Raw genomic sequence first — 20,571 nt, 5'->3', positions numbered from 1 at the left:
GCTTGGCATTCTTTGTTCTAAAGTCTTGCCCCTCTAGACCCTTCTGTAGAGCCCCAGCCCATCCCCATCCTCTCCCCAGTGGCCTGCCCTCTGACATAAATCCCTCTGTTTCTCTCCTCCCAGAGCTGCCTATCCTCCTCCCCTTTTCCTCCTCTTACACTCTTCAGCTTTATTCAGGAAGCAGCATCCAGAGCCAGCTGAAAAACCACTTCCTGCTAGATTCCTGGTTAGTTGGATTACATGTAAACACCGGCTCACACACTCTGGGGAAGGAGGAGAGAGAGCGCCTAGGAAGAGGCGAGGCCGGTGAGGCCCTCGGCCTCTGGGAGCTTGGCCTGGAGGGGAGCCTGGGCTGGCTGGGTGCCCAGGCTAGAGGCAGCTGGCTTCCCTGGGGCCGTTCCCACCTGTGCACGTTTCCAGGTGTCCAGAGGTAGGCACCTGCTCTTATCAGGGAAGCTGGTGGCCCTTCTGGGACTCCTGGCTCCTCCTCCTTGAAAGGAGCTCATCAAAAATACTGACTGATGGCCTGGGTGATTTTGCAGAGAGGCTCAGGCAGGGCACCTTGTCCATAGTAGAGGCTACAGAAATGCTCATTGGTCTGATTATCTTAGGAGCCTAGATCTGCAGCTGGAAGGAACCTGAGAAGTGGTCTAGTTCAACCCAGCTGTGGAAACTGAAGCGCAGAGAAGATTACTTCGTCTCTGTCTGCCTCAGTTTCCTCATCTGTAAAATGGAGACATTAATAGCGCCTGCCCCCAGGGTTGTTGTGACGGTTGAATGAGATCACGTTTGATATTCTTATCCTGTGGACAGTGGCCTTGGTCACCTTGTCTAATATAGATGGTGCCTCTTTGAGAACAGGGGCAGCTAGGGGGCGCCATCGTGCACAGAGCTCCAGGCCTGAGGTCAGGAACTCCTCTTCTTGAGTTCAAATGTGACCCCAGACACTCGCTAGCTATGTGACCCTGGGCACATCACTAAGCCCTGTTTGCCTCAGTTTACTCCTCCATAAAATAAGCCAAAGAAGGAAATGTCAAATCACCCTAGTATGTTTGCCGAGAAAATTCCAAATGGGGTCATGGAGAGTTGGTCATGACTGAAATGACTGAACAACGGTATTGAGAAGAGGGAAGGGGCCCTGGGGTTCCCTGGCTCTAGTCTGGAAAGGGGCCTGTGTGCTCTCGGGACAGCTGTGCAACTAGAAATGGGGGCAGCCCCATGGGGGGACCCAGAGTCTCAGTGATACACAAAATACCATCGGCTGAAAATCACATGCTTTTGTGTCTTTCCATCCCTGCCACTGTAACCCTAAATACTGTATCCTCATGGTCACCTCCCTTTCCATCCTCCCCTTCCCTCCTTCCTCGATTTCTCTCTCCCTCTCTCCCTCTCTCTCTCTCCTTCCCTCCCTCTCCCTCTCTCCCTCTCCCTCTCCCTCTCTCTCTCTTTCTCTCTCTCTCTCTCTCCCCCTCTCTCTCCCTCTCTCTCCCTCCCTCTCTCCCTCTCCCTCTCTCCCTCTCTTTCTCTCTCTCTCTCTCTCTCTCTCTCTCTCTCTCTCTCTCTCTCTCTCTCTCTCTCTCTCTCTCTCTCTCCCCCTCCCTCTCTCTCTCTCTTTCTCTTCCCCCCCTCTCTCTCTCCCTCCCCCTCTCTCTCTCTCTCTCTTTCCCTCTCTCCCTCCCTCTCTCTGTCTCCTTCCCTCTCTCTCTCTCTCTCTCTCTCTCTCTCTCTCCCCTCCCCCTCTCTCCCTCCCTCCCCTCTCCCTCTCCCTCCCTCCTCTCTCTCTCTGTCTCCCCTGTCTCTTTCTCTTTGTCTCTCTGTATATGTCTCTGTCTCTATCCCTCTCTCACCTGCTGTATAGTGTACTGTCAAGAGCCCTAGTCTTAAAATCAGAAGACTTGGCTTCAAGTGCCAGGTCTGACACTTTCAATACAGGGTGACACAGCTCATAAGAGTCTGAGGCCGGATTTGAACTCAGGTCTTTCTGTCTCCAGACTCAGGGGGCTATCCACTGTGGCACCTAGCTGCCATCATCATCCACGTCCCATGCCCTATGCACGGGTGCTCTGTAGGCTCTGTGTTGGGACCTGTTCTCTCTACATCCTTTTCGCTGGACTTGGAGTTGGGAAGACCTGAGTTCAAATCAAGCCTCAGACACTTACCTGTGTGACCCTGGGCAAGTCATGTCATCCCTGTTTGCCTCAGTTTGCTAATCTGTAAAAGGAGGATAATAATAGCACCTGTTCCATGGGGTGTTGTGAAGATCAAGTGAGATAATAATTAAAAAGTTCTTGATTAGCAAAACATCTGGCACATAGTAAACAGTGTGTAAATGTTAGCCGGTAGTAGTGGGGGAAGAAGCAGTAGTAGTAGAAGCAGCAGCAGCAGCGGTGGCAGTAGTAGTAGTAGTAGTAGTGGTAGTAGTACTAGTGGTAGTAGTGGTAGTAGTAGGAGGAGGAGGAGGAGGAGTGACCTTGTCAGGTCCCATGGATCCAGTATAGACTCTCCACAGATGACTCCCGGATCTGAATATCCAGCCCCAGACTCTCCCTGATTTCTACTCTTGCGACACCAGTTGGCCGTTGGCAGCTCCAAGTGGAGGTCCCGTAGGTGTCCCAAACTCAGCATGTCCGAAGCACAGCTCACCATCTTCCCTTCGCACCCCGCTCTTCTAAACTTCCCTTCACCTGACCAGGGCGCCTCCGTTCTTCCAGTCATTCACAAGCTGGGAGTCAACGTCTTCCTTTGCCTTTGCCCGCTGTGCAGAAACAGTTGGCTAGCTTCCATACTCTCTCACATCCATCCCCTCCTCTTGGTCGGACAGCCACCCTCACCCCTTGGTCAGACCTGATCACCTCTCGCCTCTTTACTTGGTCTATCTGCATCCGTTCTCTCTCCTCCAGTTTCTCCTCCACGTGGCCAACAAAATGATATTCCTAGAGCCCAGGTAGGCCTAGGTCATTCCCCCGCTCAATAAACTCTAATACCTCCTTCTTGCCACTAGAATAAAATGCATATCTCTCGTTTGGCTTTGAGGCAGCTAGGTAGGACAGTGAATGGAGCGCTGGACCTGGAGTCAGGAAGACCTGAGTTCAAATTCGACCTCAGACACTTACTAGCTGTGTGATCTTGGGCAGGTCACTTAACCTGTTTGCCTCAGTTTCCTCAACTGTAAAGTGAAGATGATAATGGTGCCTACCTCACAGGCTTGTTGAGGATCAAATGAGATGTTTGTAAAGTGCTTAGCCCAATGCCTGGCACATGGTAGGTACTATATAACTGCTATCATTATTATTATTTTGAAGCCTTTATAATATTGCTCCAGCTGACCCCTACAGGCTTATTTCCTGTTATTTCCTTTACACATAATAGAAGTCCCAGCCAAATTGACCTACTTGCCATGCCATCTGCCATGTGCCATCTCCCACCTCCAAGCCTTTGCACTAACAATCCTCTCTACCTGGAATGCCCTTCTCCTCTACCTATGCCCCTTAGATTCCTTAGTTTCCTTCAAAGCTCAGCTTACATGTCATATACTGCATGAAGCATATTGTGCTACCCCAGTTGCTAAGGCTTCCCCCACTGGAAATTACTTTTTCTCTATTTTGAATTTAATTTCAGGATATGTGTTTCCTCCCACCCCCACCTCGATAGAACGTAAGCTTCCTGGGGGCAGGATCTGTTTTGTTTTTGTCTTTGTATCTGCATTGCCTAGCACGGTGCCTGACACATCACAGAAGCTCAGTAAATGCTTGTGGAATGAATGAGGAAATCATTGACTGGATGAATTTTAGTTCATACCAAATGACCTCCCTGAACTTCATTTTCTTAGCTGGAAAACGAAGTGGAGTTAATAATATTTTTATTACCTACTTCTCAAAGGGTTACTATGAAAAAATGGTTGGTTAGCTTTAAAGAGCGATAGAAATATGGTGGTTATTACTGTTATTATTATTGGGGGTAAGGGATGTGGAAAACATTTTCTGAATTCTTTAGGAGGTCTCTTATCAGTTCTGTAACTTTGTGTATAATATGATGAGTGTGTGTGTGTGTGTGTGTGTGTGTGTGTGTGTGTGTGTCCAGGCTCACTGGTCATTCCTGGAGGACTGAAGCTTGGGAGAATATTTTTGATGTGACGTCTTGGGATTTGAGATCCAAGCTAAGACCCAGTGTTCTGTCCCCCAGGCTCCTATGGAAACATAGCTTCATGAGAGCTGTGATAACATTTCACAGCCCATCCATGTCTCCACATTTTCTGTGACTCACTTTATCCCACCAAAAATGAAAAGGAGGTGGGTAGGCTCTTACTCACCAGAGCTCTGAGCCCACAGATCCTTCCCACACAAAGGAGGATGGGGGTGGGTGGTGGAGGGAAAGACCTGACTTCTGCAGCCCTGAGATGATCCAGAGGCAGGTACAGCAGGTGGAAGAGGGGAGTTTTTCTTGGGTAGCTACTGGTACAGGTGCCCAGATTGTAGTTGGGTTATAACCACCTCAAGGGTCAGAAGCCCATGAAGAAGAGGAAAAGTTGGAAATTTAACCGATGTAATCTTGGACAAGTCAAATTACCTCCTTGGGGAAGGAACAGAATGTTGTGTTGTGTTGTGTTGTGTTGTGTTGAAGCTCAGCCCCCAAATCCTTATCGTAGAGACAATGGAATGAATACCATCTTCCAGCCTTTCAGAGGGTTGATCATGGTCCCACCATTAGTCTAGGTCCCTAAGACTCTGGTCTCTCCTCAGAACCCCATGGCGAAGGGGTCTTGGAAAACAGTGGTATGGTGCAGACAGTCCTTGGAGCCAGGAGGCCAGGACTGAAATCCCACCTGGCACTCCTGCGTGACCCAGGGCATAGGATCTTAGAGTTAAAAGGAGACATAGAGGTCAATGAGGCCAATCCCCTCATTTTACAGATAAGGAAACTGAGTCCCAGAGAAGTAAAGGGACTTGCCCACCAACACATAATGGGGTCTTAGTTCTAGGGGGGTAAGGGACCTCAGAGGGCAGTTAGCTCCAATCTCCCCATTTTATGGATGAGGAAACTGAGGCCCAGAGAGGAGAAGGGAGTGCCCAGAGTCATACACCAAGTAAGAGTCTGAGGTATAATTTGAACCCAGGTCTTCTACATTTATGTGATCCTGGACAAGTCACTCTGTCTGCCTCAGTTTCCTCAACTATAAAATGGGATCATAGTAGCTCCTCCCTCTCAGGGCTATTCTGAGGGTCAAATGAGATATTTGTAAAGCACTTAACACAATTCCTGGAATACAGTAGGCATTTAATAAATTCTTGTTTTCCCTTCTACTTCCTTTGTCCCACAGGTAAAACAGATCATGGAAGAGGCTGTGACTCGGAAGTTTGTCCATGAAGACAGCAGCCATATCATCTCATTCTGTGGTGAGTCTAGTGGTTGCCCTTTAGGAGATAAATGGGCTCCCTGTCTGGGGTTCATGTTGGCCCCTGGAAAATGCTTTATCTCTGTTCACTGAAGGCCTTGAGATGACAACTTTGAGCAATGGTGTGATACAGTGGAAACGTCATTGAAATTGGAGTTGGACGATGTGTCTGAATCTTAGCTCTTGCACTGTGGGTGCATGTCTCCAACTTGGTTTCCATCTTTGTATAATACAATGAAAGCAATCAATTGCTGGGATCTTGTGAGAAAAATAAACTCCCCCATGTTTTTCACAGTACTTTAGATAAAAGCAGAGATGGCACATGTCACCAAGTGTAGCCAAGATGGCACATGCCACCAAGTGTAGCCAAGATGGCGCTTGCCACCAAGTGTAGCCAAGATGGCACATGCCATCAAGTGTAGCCAAGATGGCACTTGCCACCGAGTGTAGCCAAGATGGCACATGCCGATTCGCAGGTGACGCAAAGCAAAGAGGGCTGGTTAACGTAATGAATAATGGTCAAGGTTCAGAAAGATCTCGACAGGCCAGAACTTTGGCTTAGGTTGAAGAAGATGAAATAGGATAGGAATCAATGTAAAGTCTTAACACTTGGGTTCAAAAAATCAATTTGACAGGTACAGAGAGTAACAACAATATGGTATGAGGATCCACCATGCATGACTTAGCTATTCTGCGTAATACAAATGAGCCAAGACAATTCCAAAGGACTCAAGATGGAAAATGCTATCCACTTCTAGAGAAAGGACTGATGGAGTCTGAATATAGATCAAAGCAGACTATTTTTTTACTTTTTCTTTTTTTTATAAGTTTATTTATTTTTAGTTTTCAACATTCACTTCCATAAGTTTTAAATTTTCTCCCCCTCCCTTTCCCCTCCCTCCCCAAGACGGCACATAATCTGATATAGGCTCTATATATACATTCTTATTAAACATATTTGCACATTAGTCATATTGTATAGAAGAATTAGAACCAATGGGAGGAACCATGAGAAAGAAGAAACAAAACACAACAAGAAGAGATAACAGTCAAAGCAAAGTATTTTTCACTTTAAAAATATTTTTTGATCTGTGTTTTCTTTCACAACATGACTAATATGGAAATATGTTTTGCATGATTGCACATGTAGAGCCTATATCAAATTGCTTATCACCTCAGAAAGGGGTGAAGGAAGGGAGAGAGTAGAGACATTTTAAAAAACAAATGTTAAAATCGTTTTTGTATACACTTGGAAAAAATTATTAAAAAATTTTAACAGGTACAGGATAGGAGAGGAATGGTAAGGAAACTCATCTGAAAAAAGTGTTGGTCTTTTGATGGAAATGCTGGACAAGAGGCAGCTGGTGGAACGGTGATTAGAGCATTGGACCCGAAATCAAGAAGACCCGAGTTCAAATGTGGCCACAGACGCTTGCTGCCTGTGTGACCCTGGGCAAGTCAGTTCATCTCAGTTTCCTCGTCTGTAAAATGGGGATGATAGCAGCATCAACCTCCTGGGGTGGATGTGAGGATTAAATGAAATAATATTTGAAAAGTGCTATAGAAATGCTAGGTGGCAGCAGCAGCAGCAGTAGTAGTAGTAGTAGTAGCAGTGTGGACCAGGAGGTCACTGAAGTCACTTCCAATCCTGAGAGTGTCTGATTTTATCAGACCAATGCGATTTGCTGTCACTTAAGAGCCAGAGGTGTTTTGAAGCCCCCTTTGTCCTTTAGAACATCGGGACAGGACGGGCTTGCTCACCCTCATCCCCCAAACCTCACCCAGGACAGGCTCCCTGATGAATGAGCAGCCAGGCACTGTTTAGGATGAGACACCAGTGGTCCCACCCTGTCCTTATTAAATACCACCAGTGAATTAAGAATTTGTGTTAGAACATACATCAAGGTGGCCATGTTATTTGCATTATTAGTACAAGAGAGGAGTCTGGGGGCCTCCTGCAGGGGCTCTGAGAGACCCCAGGGTGGGGGGGCAGGGCTTGGGAAGAGGGCAGGGAGACCAGAGGAGGTGTCGAGAATGCCTTTCTGCTCTTCCTTTCTAGAGGAATAGAGCTGTTGGGCTGAAACTGGTACCAAGTTTCAAATCAGCAGAGCTCTGATGGGGTGGTGTTAGCCTTGGGTTGAGAGGGAGGAGAGAGCTGTGGAGTGTTCTGTCTCTCTGTCTCTCCCTGTCTCTCTCTGTCTTTCTCTGTCTCTGTCTCTCTCTCTCTGTCTCTGTCTCTCTCTCTCTCTCCCCTATCCTTCCCCCCTCCTCTTTTTCTTCTCTCTCTCTGCTCTCTCTCTCCCCTCTCTTCTCTCTCCTGTATCTCTTTTCCATTTCTCTCCCTACCTCTTCCTCTCCTTTTCTCCCCTCTCCCCCTCTCTCTTTTCTGTCCTCTCTCTTTCTCTTTCTTCTCTCTCTACCTCCTCTCTCTCTCCTCTCTTCTCTTTCTCCTCTCTCTTTCTCTCTCCTCTTTCTTTTCCATTTCTCTCCTCTTTCTTTCCATCTCTCTATTGCCATCTCTCCTCTCTCTTCTCTCTCCTAGCTCTCTCTTTTCTCTTTCTTTTCCATCTCTCTCTCCCCACCATCTTTCTCCTCTCTTTCTCTATCTCCCCATCTCTTTCTTTTGCTTCTCTTCTTCCTCATATATAGAGATACGTATATATGCACACATATGTACTCTAATATAGAACATATGTACATATGTAATTACATATATAATATCTATGCAAACAGCCTTACTGGCTACGGATGATCCGAAAGCCACAGTGTCTGATTCTGTAAGAACACGGCCACTTCTCTATCAGATATGCAGTCTCACCCCCAGAAAAGTAGACAGGCAGAAGGGAGTCACAGGCTGCTGTTGCTAGGGCCTGAACCGTTAATCCCCAGGCCCTCCTCTGTCACTGGCAGCTTTTTGCAGGCCAGTGTCAAGCAGTGGCTTGTAATGTTTGGTTAGAGGAATAAAACAAGAGTTCTCTGCCCTCGAATTACCCATCAGTGACCAGCCAAGAGTCCAGGGGCACCAGACTTAGTTTATTAATGGGAAGAGCCAAGCAGATGGGCTTAGCCTGGGCTTTGTGCCATTTTGGTTTTATGGGGCAGGGGTGCAGGGTGTTGGCAGTGGGAAGAAGGAAGGATTTGCTCAGTTACTAGGAAGAGAAGGAAGGGATGCTAGGAGTGAGGCCCCAGGCCTCTTGGGACCTTGGATTGAATAGCTCTGTTAGCTCTGTCTCCCGGCCTTCATGCAGGCTTTCACCTGTGTCTGGAATATTTTCTCTCCTCTTTTCTACCTCTTTGAATTCCTGGATTCCTTCAACTTAGATGATGCCTTTCCTTATCCCCTCACCCGCTCTGAGAAATCACCTGGGCTTGACTTTGAATGGATTTCATGTCTGCTTATCTAAGGACATAGTGTTTCTCCCCAGTGGATAGAAGCTCCTTGAGGGCAGGGACTGCTTTTATTTTTGTCTTTTTATTGTCATCACTGAGTATAGGGTCTTTACACAGTAGGTACTTAAAACATATTTGGTGACTTAGAGCTGGAAATGACACAGAATGTCAGAGCTGGGAGAAACCTTAGAACAAGGAATGTCAGAGCTGGGAGGGGCCTTAGAACAGGGAATATCAGGGCTGGGAGGGGAGAGGGAACCTTAGAACAGAGAATGTCAGGGCTGGGAGAAATCTTAGAACAGGGAATGTCAGAGCTGGGAGGGGAGAGGGAACCTTAGAACAGAGAATGTCAAGGCTGGGAGAAATCTTAGAACAGGGAATGTCAGAGCTGAGAGGGGCCTTAGAACATAAGGGAAGAACCTTAGAACAGAGACTATCAGGGCCCAGAGCATGTCGGTGGGTTGGAGAGGGGGCTGGTGTAGGCTCATCTGGCTAGAACTAGAGGAGCCTTCAGAAGCATCCTCATCTGAAGCTGTCATTTTAGGGATGAAGTCTGCTGAGGCCTTGAGGAGTTAAGTGATCTACCCAAGGTCACACAAGTAACAAACAACAAAATCCCAGACCTGAAAGGCACCCCAAAGGCCATGTTGTCCAGCCTTCTTCTTTTCCAGATGAGCAGAGGCCTGGAGAAGTGAGTCGTCGTCCTTTAGGCAGCAAGGAGCAGAGTGATGATCTCAGGCCATCTGGTCCCACACTGACCCACCTCCAGATTCCCTCTCTCGTCCCACAGAGCTTTGTTATTCCATTCTTCCATCCTGTTTCCCTGTCTCCTTTATTAATTTGTTACATGACTTTGGACTTGACCTCTTAGACCTCAGTTTCTCCATCTGTTAAATGGAGGTGATAATCCCTGCCCCGCCTCCCCTGGCTGGGTTGATTGTGAAGGTCGCATGAGCTGATGCCTCGGCCCATCCTCTGCAAAGGGAGGTTTTGTGGATATGCTGGAAGGAGCCCTGGCTTGCTTCGCTGTACATGGGACCATGGGCACACAGTGGGCTTCAAGGAGGAAGCTGGCACTGCCCCTGTTGACTCCTTGCTAAGGCCTCAGAAAACAGTGTGGCCTGTGTGTTAATAATTCACTCTCTCATAATCCCCAGCCTCAGGGTGGAACCAGCCAGCCTGGCAGGGAAGGTTAACCTGTCCATCCACCTGTCTGCAGAAGACCTGGAGAGTGTGCCAGGCAGAGTAGCAGCCCCAGACAGCAGCATTGAATAACAAACAATGGGTGGATGTTGGGTTGTGGCTGCTGTAGTGATGGGCTGTGGCCACTGTCCAGGATCAGGGGTGATTGAATTTCAGAGCATATAAGAGCATTTTGGGATCCCAGATCTAGAGACATCTAGTCCACATCTCCTCATTTATGGATGAGGAAACAGAAGCCCAGAGCAGGGGGAATGACGTCCCCAGGGTCACTCTGCAGCTAAGTGGCAGGGCTGGTATTCAAACACAGGTTTCCTGACTCCCAGACCAGGGCTTTTCCCTAGACAGCCACGAGCTCTCTTCCTCATCAGAATGAACGTGACTGTGAGTAAATATTGTATGAGGTGGCATGTCCTAGACCTGGATCTGGTGCAACAGGAGAGAATGGGAAGAGGGTTTCCTGAGTGACCACCTTCCCACCCAGAAGCTGCCTGAATGGCTCAGATCCTCCTCTTCCTCCTCTTCCTCCTCTTCCTTCTCCTCCTCCTCCTCCTACTTCTTTTGGAGGGGGGAAGGCAAGGCAATTAGGGTTAAATGACTTACCCAAGGCTCCTTAATGCAAAATTAGGCAGAATTCACGAATGGGAATGCATAGCCTTGAATTCCTAACATGGAATGAGCCCCCTTCAGAGGTGGGAGCTTCGTCCTCAGTAGAAGTGTTTAAGCTAAGGCTGGATGAGCTGTGCCCAAGTCAGACTCTCTCCTGTGGGCTGGACTGGATGGCCTCTGAAGGACTGGCCTTGTGTTAATGTCCTGTCACCCACTGACCATCCCTCTTTCAGTCCTGGATCTCTGATCCTCTGAGCCATATTACAGATGAGGAAACTGAGTCTCCAAATGAGGAACCTACTTTCTCAGGGTCACTTTTATTGACTCACAGAATTTGAGAGCTAGAAGGGACCTCAGAAGCCACCTAGTCAAACTCATAACATTCTGGACAAGTGGTCTGTGGCTTCAGCCAGTGAGGGCAAGCCTGCAACATCTCCAGGCAACCCAGCCCCTTTTGGGATAGTCGTTGTCGGGAGGAAATTTTTTCTGACTTCCATCTTAAGTAGACCCTTTGAAACTTCCTTCCACTCACTGTGCCTGGTTCTGCTTCCTGGGTCCAAACAAAACAAGCCCAGTCCTTCCTCCATGTGACAGCCTTCGATACCTGAAGAGAGCCCCCATGTGGCCCAAATCTCTTTTCCAGGTTAAACATGCCCAGCTCTTCGCCAGATGGTCATATGCTTGTATGACATGGACTAAAGGCCCTTAACCATTCTAAGCCTCAGTTCCCCTCTCTGTAAAATGAAGGCGTTGGGCTAACGGGCTTCTAAGGTCCCTTCCAGGTGCGAACCTCTGTCCCCGTGACTGTCTTCCCCACAGCCGCTGTGGAGGCCTGTGTGCTGCATGGCCTGAGACGCCGGGCCGCTGGCTTCCTTCGGAGCAATAAGATCGCAGCGCTGTTCATGAAGGTGGGGAAGAGCTTTGCCCCAGCAGAGGAGCTGTCCCGGAAGGTCCAAGACCTGGAGCAGTTGATCGAGAATGCGTGAGTGAGGGCGGGCTTGGTGCTGCTCTCCCATCCTACCGTTTCCCCACATCAAAGTCAAGTGGAAATGAACATGGGGCAGCTTCGATGGAAGAAATCCTGCCCCAGGAAGCTGACTTATCTCCCTCTCTGATGCTCCTCACCTTACTAGGGCGAGGGAAGGGCAGCAGTATAGATGGCCTTTTCATTCAACAGACATTATTAATGACAGACAACATTAATTAATCATCCCCTGGTTCCATGCAGTAGAAGTTAGAGAAGTCGTATAAGGCAGGATCCTTGACACGGTCAATGTAAGAATTTGTTTGTTTGACTGTATTCATTTATTTCAGGCTTGGTTTTGTCTTTTCATCCTGCCTCCTCCCCACCCCCACCCCACCCCCCCACTGCTTGGTGGCAGGGGAAGGGGAAAGAGAAAACAAATACTTATTGGTTAAAAGTAAAATAAAAAATTAAAAGACAAGGTCCCTGTTTATAGAGTTCACAATCTAACATAATGACCTTCCCCCACTTCTCTCTTCTTAGAATCTGACAAGTCATTTACACCTTAGTCTGAAAGAGTTCCTGTTTTCTCTTTCCCAGGGGTACTTGCATTCAAAGCTTGTTGCTCTCTCAGTTTTCATTTAGGGAGGGTTCTCCTTCTCCTCTGGGAAGGGATTTCAGTCTTCACCATGCCTTTTTTGTATCTGGGTGTTCTTCCCAAGTCCCCCAAACCCTTTTATGCCCGGTCCACCTTCTTGAGAGGCAACATGGGAAAGTGAAGGGAATAAGCATTTATGTAGTACCTGCTGTGTGCCAATAACTGTGCCTTTACAGCCCTGCAGGGTAGGTACTATTATTACCTACATCTTGTAGTTGAAGCAGACAAGGGTTAAATGACTTTCCCAGGGTCACACAGTGTCTAAGGCCAGATTTGAACTCAGGTCTTCCTGACTCCAGACTCAGCACTCTCTACATTGCAAAAAAAAATGGCTTATGGCACAGAGGATAGGGTGATGGACTTTGAATTGAGAAGACCTAGGTTCAGATCCTACCACAGACACTTATTAGACGTATGACCCCAGGCCAATCACTTAACCTACATCTGTACATGGAAGAGTTGGGCTTGGTGGCTTTCTAAGGTCCCTTCCACCTCTAAAATTACGATGCCAGGATGGCCTTGAGTTGGCTGTTGGGGAGCCTGGGGGTGTTGGGAGGGCTGTCTCATGGCAGGCTGAGGCCCTGGTATGGGAAAACTTCCCAGATCAGCCTTCACATCTCTCTGCTCCTGTCATTAAAGGCGGAACCAGCTGCAGGGTCTCCAGGAGAACGTTCGGAAGCTTCCCAAGCTGCCCAACCTGTCCCCCCAGGCCCTGAAGCACCTGTGGATCCGCACGGCCCTGTTCGAAAAGGTCTTGGATAAAATTGTGCATTACCTGGTAGAGAACAGCAGGTGAGCTTGGGAGATGGGCTGGGGGAGGGAAGGGAGGGAGGAAAGGTCTACTTCCTATGATGGCTGTTCTTCAAACGAGGCCCACATTGTATGCAACAAACGTTCGTAATCAAAGTCTATGAGTCACCTACAGTATACCAGTTACAGAGCTAGGCACTGGGAGCACAAAGACCCTGCCCTCAAAAAGCTTACATTCTATTGGAGGGGACAGTGGGTACACAGAAGAGAATACAGAGTGGTAAGGAGTGATGGGGATCAAGGAGAGATCCTGATCAGGTGTTTTAGGGAAATTCAGGGCAGGGAATCACAGAAGGCTTCCTAGATGAGGTAGCATTGCATGGTCAGTGAGGAGATCACTGACTTTGGAATCGGAGGCTTTGGTTCAAAAGTCTACCCTTTGTCTTTGGTATCTATGACTTTAGGCAAGTCAGTTCTATCTCTGTAAAATGAGGGGCTTGGACCGATGGTCCCCAAGGTCATTTTCAGCTCTGAAAGTGTGATCCTTCCATCCTAAGGATTATGAAAGGTAGAGGTGAGAAAGGAGCATGTGCTAGGCATGAGGGACAGTCCCTGCAAAGGCACTGAGGTGGGAGATGATGTTTGACTGGAACGGAGAATGCATGGTATGAAATATGCTTGAAAGGGGACCTTGCAGCCAGATTGCAAGAAAGCCTTGAATGCCATGTCAAAGATTCCTTCCCATGTGATATTCTTCTTAAATTTTAGCTTATCCCCTCAAAAGAGTAGGAGGTCAATTCAATGTATTGCATATTGACATTCCTGTTACTACATTTATACTTACAGCTTCCACATGCAGAGGACAGGTACAGAGTAAGCCTGTATCTCAGAGTTTGTAAACTGCTTGAGGGCAAAGACTATTTTGTTTTGCTGTTTGCAAAATTATGAGACACTATACATAAGAATTTCTTTTTTTTTTTGCAAACTATAAAGCACCTTGAGAAGTGCGCTGCTATGACAATGCATTGCTTTGGGTTGAGTGGATTTGTTCTTTCTGCTGTGAGCCGTTCAAACTCATGCCTCCTTTACCTTCCTGCTAGTAAGTACTACGAGAAGGAAGCTCTCTTGATGGACCCCGTTGACGGACCCATCCTGGCTTCTTTGCTAGGTAAGTCCTCCCTCTCCCTCTACCTCCTTAGGATCTCCAGCTTCCTTCAAAGCCCAACTCAGGAACCTCTGCCAACTTAAAGCTTTTCTTGAATGTCTCCCTCCTCATTCTCCACCCCATTTATTTGTAAGTTTTTTATTTTGTGTTTATATACCTGACAAATGCTGTATTCTCCAGTAGAAGGTAAGCTTTTTGGGGACAGGGATCATTTATTTGTGTCTCTGGCTCCTCCTACTAGGCACATGATCAATGCTTACTAAATTGAACAAATACTTATTAAGCATTAGCTATATGCCAGGCACTCCGTGCTAAATGCTGGATATACAGAGACAAAACTGAAATGATACCTGTCCTCAGGGAGTGTCTGCTCTATCAGATCTCAGGATTCTATACCCAGCAGAAGGGATGGGAGAGCTGGGCCCTGGCCTGGCAGTTTGGGCTCTGATGTTTCACTCTGCTCCCAGTGGGTCCCTGTGCACTGGAGTACACCAAGATGAAGACAGCAGATCATTTCTGGACAGACCCCTCAGCTGACGAGCTGGTCCAACGGCACCGGATCCACAGCTCCCACCTCCGCCAGGACTCTCCCACTAAGCGCCCAGCACTTTGTGTGAGTGGGACTTGGGGATCGGGCCAGGGAGAATGGGAGGAGGAAAGGCAAGGTGGAGGGAGATGGGGCTTGGGGCTCAGGATATCACCTGAGACCCCTTGCATCCCATCCCTCTCTGCCCCCACACTCCCAGATCCAGAAGCGCCATTCAAGTGGCAGCATGGACGACCGGCCCTCCCTCTCCGCCCGGGACTATGTGGAATCCTTGCACCAGAACTCCCGGGCCACTCTCCTCTATGGCAAGAACAATGTCCTGGTCCAGCCGGTGAGTGCCCAGCTGAGCTCTGGACATGGCAGGGCCTCATTTGTCTGGTCTTCCCCAGTTAAAGAGGAAAGCCAGCTGGCTTTGATCTCCTGTAGGTCTGGCCTCTGGTTGCTTGCTGTTGTTGCTATGTAGGCCCTGTAATCTGGATACCATTTGGGGTTCCATGAAACAAGAATCTTTGGGACATAGTAACTTACATTGTATTTTAAAAATTTTTAAAACTTTAAAAACTTTATTTCATTAACTGTTTCCCAATTTTTTTTGTTTGTTCTTGTCCAGACTCTCCATGACCCCTTTGGGATTTTCTTGGTAAAGATACTAAAGTGGTTTGCCATTTACTTTTCCAGTTCATTTTACAGATGAGGAAACTGAAGCAGAGAGGGTTAAGTGACTTGTCCAGGGTCACACAACTAGCAAGTGTCTGACGCCATGTTTGAAATCGAGGATGACTGCATCTTCCTGCCTCCAGGCCCGGCACTCTGTGCTCTATGACGCCACCTAGCTATAAGATTATCTCTCCCCTATAAGATTATCTCTCTTCTATTCTGTATCTTATGTGTATTTAGACACATTGTCTCACCAATTAGGATGGGAGCTCTCTGAGGGAAGGAACCATTTTTCTTTTTTTTTCCTTTCTTTGCAACCCCATGGTCATTGCTTGTTACGTGACTGGCTGACTACAGACTATTGAACCAGATCGTTCTGAGTCCCATCCAACCCTGGCATTCTGTTATCTTGGGCCATCTGACCCCAAATCCAGCGTCCATTCCATTATTCTCCATTGTCAGCACCGACTATCTCCCTCCTGTCTTTGCCTCTTCCCAGCTGGGCCACAGACACTCGAGCCATTGTCTCATGTCCTCCTCATACGTATCCACTAAAAGGTTCCCTGAGGCTCAGCTCCTTAACTGGGCTTGGCAGGGTGCTGCCGAAGGAGATTGGGTGATTGTGTCTAGCCCTTAAGGAGCAGTGGGGTCTTGGAGCGTGCCTCCAGACGAACCAGATTCTCATCTCATTGTCTGGCCTTTGTTGTCCAGAGCTACCGTAACCATGGAAACCCTGAAGACTGCTTCTAGGTCTTTCTCACTGAAATTGGCAGTGACGGGGAGGGTTATGGTCAGGACCCTCAGTTTTGATTCCTGCTGGTACAGCCAGGCAGGGGATGAGAGAGACCATGTTGGTGAAGGGGAAGGGGCACTGAATATGGAAACCAATCCTGCCTCTAGTATCATTTCTTATCTGTACGATCTCAGACCAGTCACTCACCCCCTGGGTTTCGGTTTCTTTCTCTATAAAACTAGGGGATTGGAGTAAATGGTAAGGTTCTTGTCAGCTCTAAATCTATGCTCTTGTGAGCTTAGCTGTGTAACTTTGGACAAGTCACTTAACTTTTCTTGGCCTCAGTTTCTTCATTTGCAAAAGGAGGGGATTGGAGCAGACAGCATGTAACATGATGTTAATGGGATCTTATGGGGGCTGGAGGCTTCCTAAAGCAAGGAAACTGTCTGCCCCTGGGCGATTCACTATATAAATAGCTATTACTATTCATCAGAACCTGAATTTTCATAACCATAGAAAATTCTGAGTGGAAATTCATTCTACTGATTTGGATTAGTGACTTATTTATGGCAAATAGTCATAGAGAGCCACCGGGGCACTGAGACATGACTTATTCAGGGCCACCCAGCCAGTATGTGTCAGAATCAAACCCATATCTTTCTAGCTACATGGCTGGATCTCTTTGTACCACCTCACGCTGCCTAATGATAACCCACTCCTTTCTCCCCTCTGCCTCTTAGATCCTCTGGTTCCCTTCAGATCTCAACTCACTTCTACATGAAGCCTTTTAAAATCTTTATTTATTTTTAGCATTAATTTAAAAATTGAGTTCCATATTCTCTCCCTTATACCCACCTTTCTCTCATCTTTTAAGAATGCAAGAGATAGGAGATCGATTATACATGTGAAGTCATGCAAAGCATATTTCCATATTTGCCATGTTACGAAATAAAACACAACAAAACCCCACTAATAATAAAGAAAATTAAAAACGATCTGCTTCAATCTGTACCCAGAGCCCATCAGTTCCCTCTCTGGAGACGGAGAGCGTTTTTTATCATGAGTCCTTTGAAATTGTCTTGGATCATTGTATCCTACATGAAATCTTTCTGGAGCCTTCCCTAACCCCCCAATTAGTTTGTATTTTCTTGGTTTATATTTTGTATTTGACATAGTGGTTAGAGAACTAGCCTCTAAGCATGGACTATCTGGGTTCAAGTCTCCTCTTTGACCCTGGGCAAATCTCTTAACCTCTTTCTCTCCCAGGCGTCTCTCTAACACTAGGAGGTGCTGCCCTGCATTGGTAGAGAATTTTCTCACTGGGAGTTCCCAACATTAATGAAATCACAGAGTAAAACAAAAAGAAATAAACAATTTTAGTGTATTACATGTTTCTGCTAATAGAATGTAAGCTCCTTGAGGGCAAGATCTAGTTCATTCTTTGTCTTTGTATCTCTAGCACCTCAGACAGCTCCTCACATATAAGTTACTTTAAAAATGTATGTCGATTGATTAATTAGCATTGACCCAGGCAACATGGCAGTATGGTGGATAGAATCAGGAGTACCTGAATTGGAATCCTGCCTCAGACACCATCTGTGTGACCCTTGGGCAATTACTTAACCTTTCTCAGCCTCGATTTCCACATCTGAAAAATGGATAATGATAGCATCTACCTTACAGGGGTTGTTGTTAGGATTAAACGAAGTAGTATATATAAAGGTGTTTGAAAACTCTTTGATAAGTGCTATCACCACCACCATCATCATCATCATTATAATCAGCATTTTATGCCAGTATATTCAATGCTCAGTTGTCCCCCTTTCTTCCCACCTCTCCTAGAGGGATGACATGGAAGCTGTTCCTGGGTACCTGTCTCTGCACCAAACTGCTGATGTCATGACCCTAAAGTGGACCCCTAACCAGCTGATGAATGGCTCTATGGGAGATCTGGACTATGAGAAGAGGTGACTGATCCACTGTGGCCGTTCTCTTGGTCTCCCTGAGGACTGATGGGGGGAGGGGGAGGGGAACCTTGGCCTTGGTGATGGTAGAGGGGGTAGACCTAGCTTCTAAAGCAGCTAGGTGGCTCAGCGGGTAGAACTCAGGGCTGGAATCAGGAAGATCTGAATTCTAATCCTATCTTAGCCACTTGCTAGCTGTATGACCCTAGGCACTCTCAGACTCGGTTTCTTCTTCTATAAAATGCAATCTAAATATATGAGCCTATGTTAGTCTATCCAGCACCTGGAAATTTCCTCTGAATCTGGGTCTTTGGCTCTGAAAAAGGTAACTGATGAGGAAATCGAGCCTGTCCTCAGAGACAGTATAACAAGGGCCTCATTATACTGAGATGGTAAATTGATCCTTGCCCTCAAGAAACCCACGTCTGAGACCTGGACTCACGTGAGCCTACCCACCACCCACCTCCAGTGAGCTGGCCTAGATCTTCACCATTAGGGCCTGTGATCCCTACAAGTCTGTCGTGGCCAAGATTTCTGCTGGGTTGGGTTGCCGGGGCCTAGACACAAGGAAGGTTGGACTTTTTGTCCCTGCTCTGCCACTGACTTATAGGTCCCCTTGGAAAGGACCTCACCTGGTCCAATTCCATTGTTTTATGCAAATGAGGAACTTTCCTTTCTCTGGCTAAAGTCAAGTCAAAAAGTATCAGTTTTATCATCTGTAAAATGGGAAGGATGATTGTAAGAAAAGCATTTTTTCAAACCTTAAAATCCTATAAATTATTATTAATATTAATTTTGTTATTATTTTTTTCCTGTGTAAAATGAGATGTCTTTAAGGCCCCTTCCAATTCTGACATTGTCCGCTCTGAAAGCCCCTTCAATGGCTTAAATGTTCTATCAAGCAGTGAACATGCATTTATTTAGTGCCTGCTGTATGCCAGGCCCCATGCCGATTTTTAGGGGGATACAAATGACCCAGAATGAAACAAGCTTACATTCCAACAGATCTGAGTTAGAAGGCCCTCTTCAGCTCTGATTCTATTGTTCTGTGGTTTCTTATTTCTTCTCTGACCCCTCATGGGGGCACAGTGGGGCCTGCTGTTGTTCTAATGGCTGTTCTTATCCCCCACAGCCATCTTTTTGGTCACTAAGAGTCCCCACTTGGGTAGAAGATATTCAGGGAAAATGTGAGCCCCAGGATGGGGAAAGCACTTAGAATCTCTAGAGTTCTCATGGGTACAGGGCATTGGGGGTGGTGGTGAGAAGGGTGACAGCTATGACTGGTGATGTTTGGGGGCTGTTTGCTTTCCTCCCTCTCCCCCTCCTTCCTTCTCCACTCCTCAGGAGGGTCTACTGGGTTCTTCCTATTGAGTGATATTCCCTGACCCCTCATAAACTCATAGATCTGGAGCTGGAAGTTAGAGTTCATTGAGTCAAAACTCCTCATTTTACAGGAGAGGAAAATGAGACTCTGAGGAGTTAATGATTTGCTGAGGGGTCATGCAGTTAGTTAAGTATCTGAGGCAGAATTCGAACCCAGGGCTTCTTGTCCTGTCCACCAAGTTCACTGCCCTATCCACCACACCATACTGCCTTTCAAAGTAGGGGACCTAGAGCACTAAGCAGTATTCCTTTTATAACTTGGCAGGCCCTAGCAGGAAGAGAAAATCTGAGAAACTTTGAAGCATCAGAGACCCTTTTGTAGATGAAGAAAACTGAGGTCTGGAGAAGTGAGTTGCCTGGTGTCCCAGCCTGCTATTGCAGGGCCAGGAACAGGACTCAGATTTCCTGACTCACAGGCCCAGTGTTCTTTAAAAATATTGGAGGAAGGAATGGTCTGCACCTAGGACTTCGTCCTCTTCCAGTGTAGATTCGTGACCCTGGGCAAGTCACTTGATGTGTCTGCCAGAGTTTTCTCATCTGTAAAATGGATTTAATAGCAGTACCTATCTCCCAGGGTTGTTGTGAGGATCAAGCGACATCACAGTTATAAAATGCTTGGCATAATGCTCCATGTTGTTGCTGTTGTATTCCCTGAAACTTGCCCAGAGTCACAGAGACGGTATGTGTCAGAGGGAGGATTTGAACCCTTGTCCTCCTGATTCTGTGCTGCCCTGCATTTAAAAACTGCAGCGCAGTCTACGTACATTATCCCCTTTGATCTTTACACCAGCCCTGGGAGGTCAGTACGATTGTCTCCGCCATTAAAGTGTTTCTTTGTGTTCTAATCCCTTGGCACAGAGACCCTGGAATGGATGCTTGTTGATTCGTTGATAGGTCTGATTGTCCCCATTTTACAGATGAGGAAGCCGAGGCTCAGACGTTAAATGACAGGTCCGTGGCTTCTGCTGCATCCTGTTTCGTGGGGATCATATGTTATAATGCTGATAGCTGGTCTTGACGTAGCACATTAAGGTTTTCAAAGTACTTTACAAATATTATTTTATCCTCACGACAACCTTGGCAGGTGTAATTATCCCCATTTTACAGACGAGGAGACTGAGGCAGACAGAGGTTAGGTGGTTTGCCCAGGATCACATAT

The 20,571-nt window shown here is 47.1% G+C and overlaps 1 protein-coding gene across 1 annotated transcript in view; it reads left to right on the top strand.

The window, feature by feature from the left end:
• The first annotated feature begins 5,323 nt into the window (after positions 1–5,323).
• Positions 5,324–20,571, top strand: part of SGSM1 (small G protein signaling modulator 1) — a 55,007-nt gene continuing 39,759 nt past the window's right edge. The window contains exons 1-7 of the mRNA XM_036741038.1: positions 5,324–5,393; positions 11,411–11,573; positions 12,853–13,005; positions 14,064–14,131; positions 14,596–14,741; positions 14,875–15,006; positions 17,908–18,032. Coding sequence (XP_036596933.1) covers positions 5,330–5,393; positions 11,411–11,573; positions 12,853–13,005; positions 14,064–14,131; positions 14,596–14,741; positions 14,875–15,006; positions 17,908–18,032 — 851 coding nt within the window. The 5' untranslated portion in view covers positions 5,324–5,329. The remainder of the gene's footprint in view (positions 5,394–11,410; positions 11,574–12,852; positions 13,006–14,063; positions 14,132–14,595; positions 14,742–14,874; positions 15,007–17,907; positions 18,033–20,571) is intronic.

The sequence above is a fragment of the Trichosurus vulpecula genome, chromosome 1 (genome assembly GCF_011100635.1).
Source record: "Trichosurus vulpecula isolate mTriVul1 chromosome 1, mTriVul1.pri, whole genome shotgun sequence".
NCBI classification, from domain to species: Eukaryota; Metazoa; Chordata; class Mammalia; order Diprotodontia; family Phalangeridae; genus Trichosurus; species Trichosurus vulpecula.
This window is presented reverse-complemented; position numbering and strand designations above follow the sequence as displayed.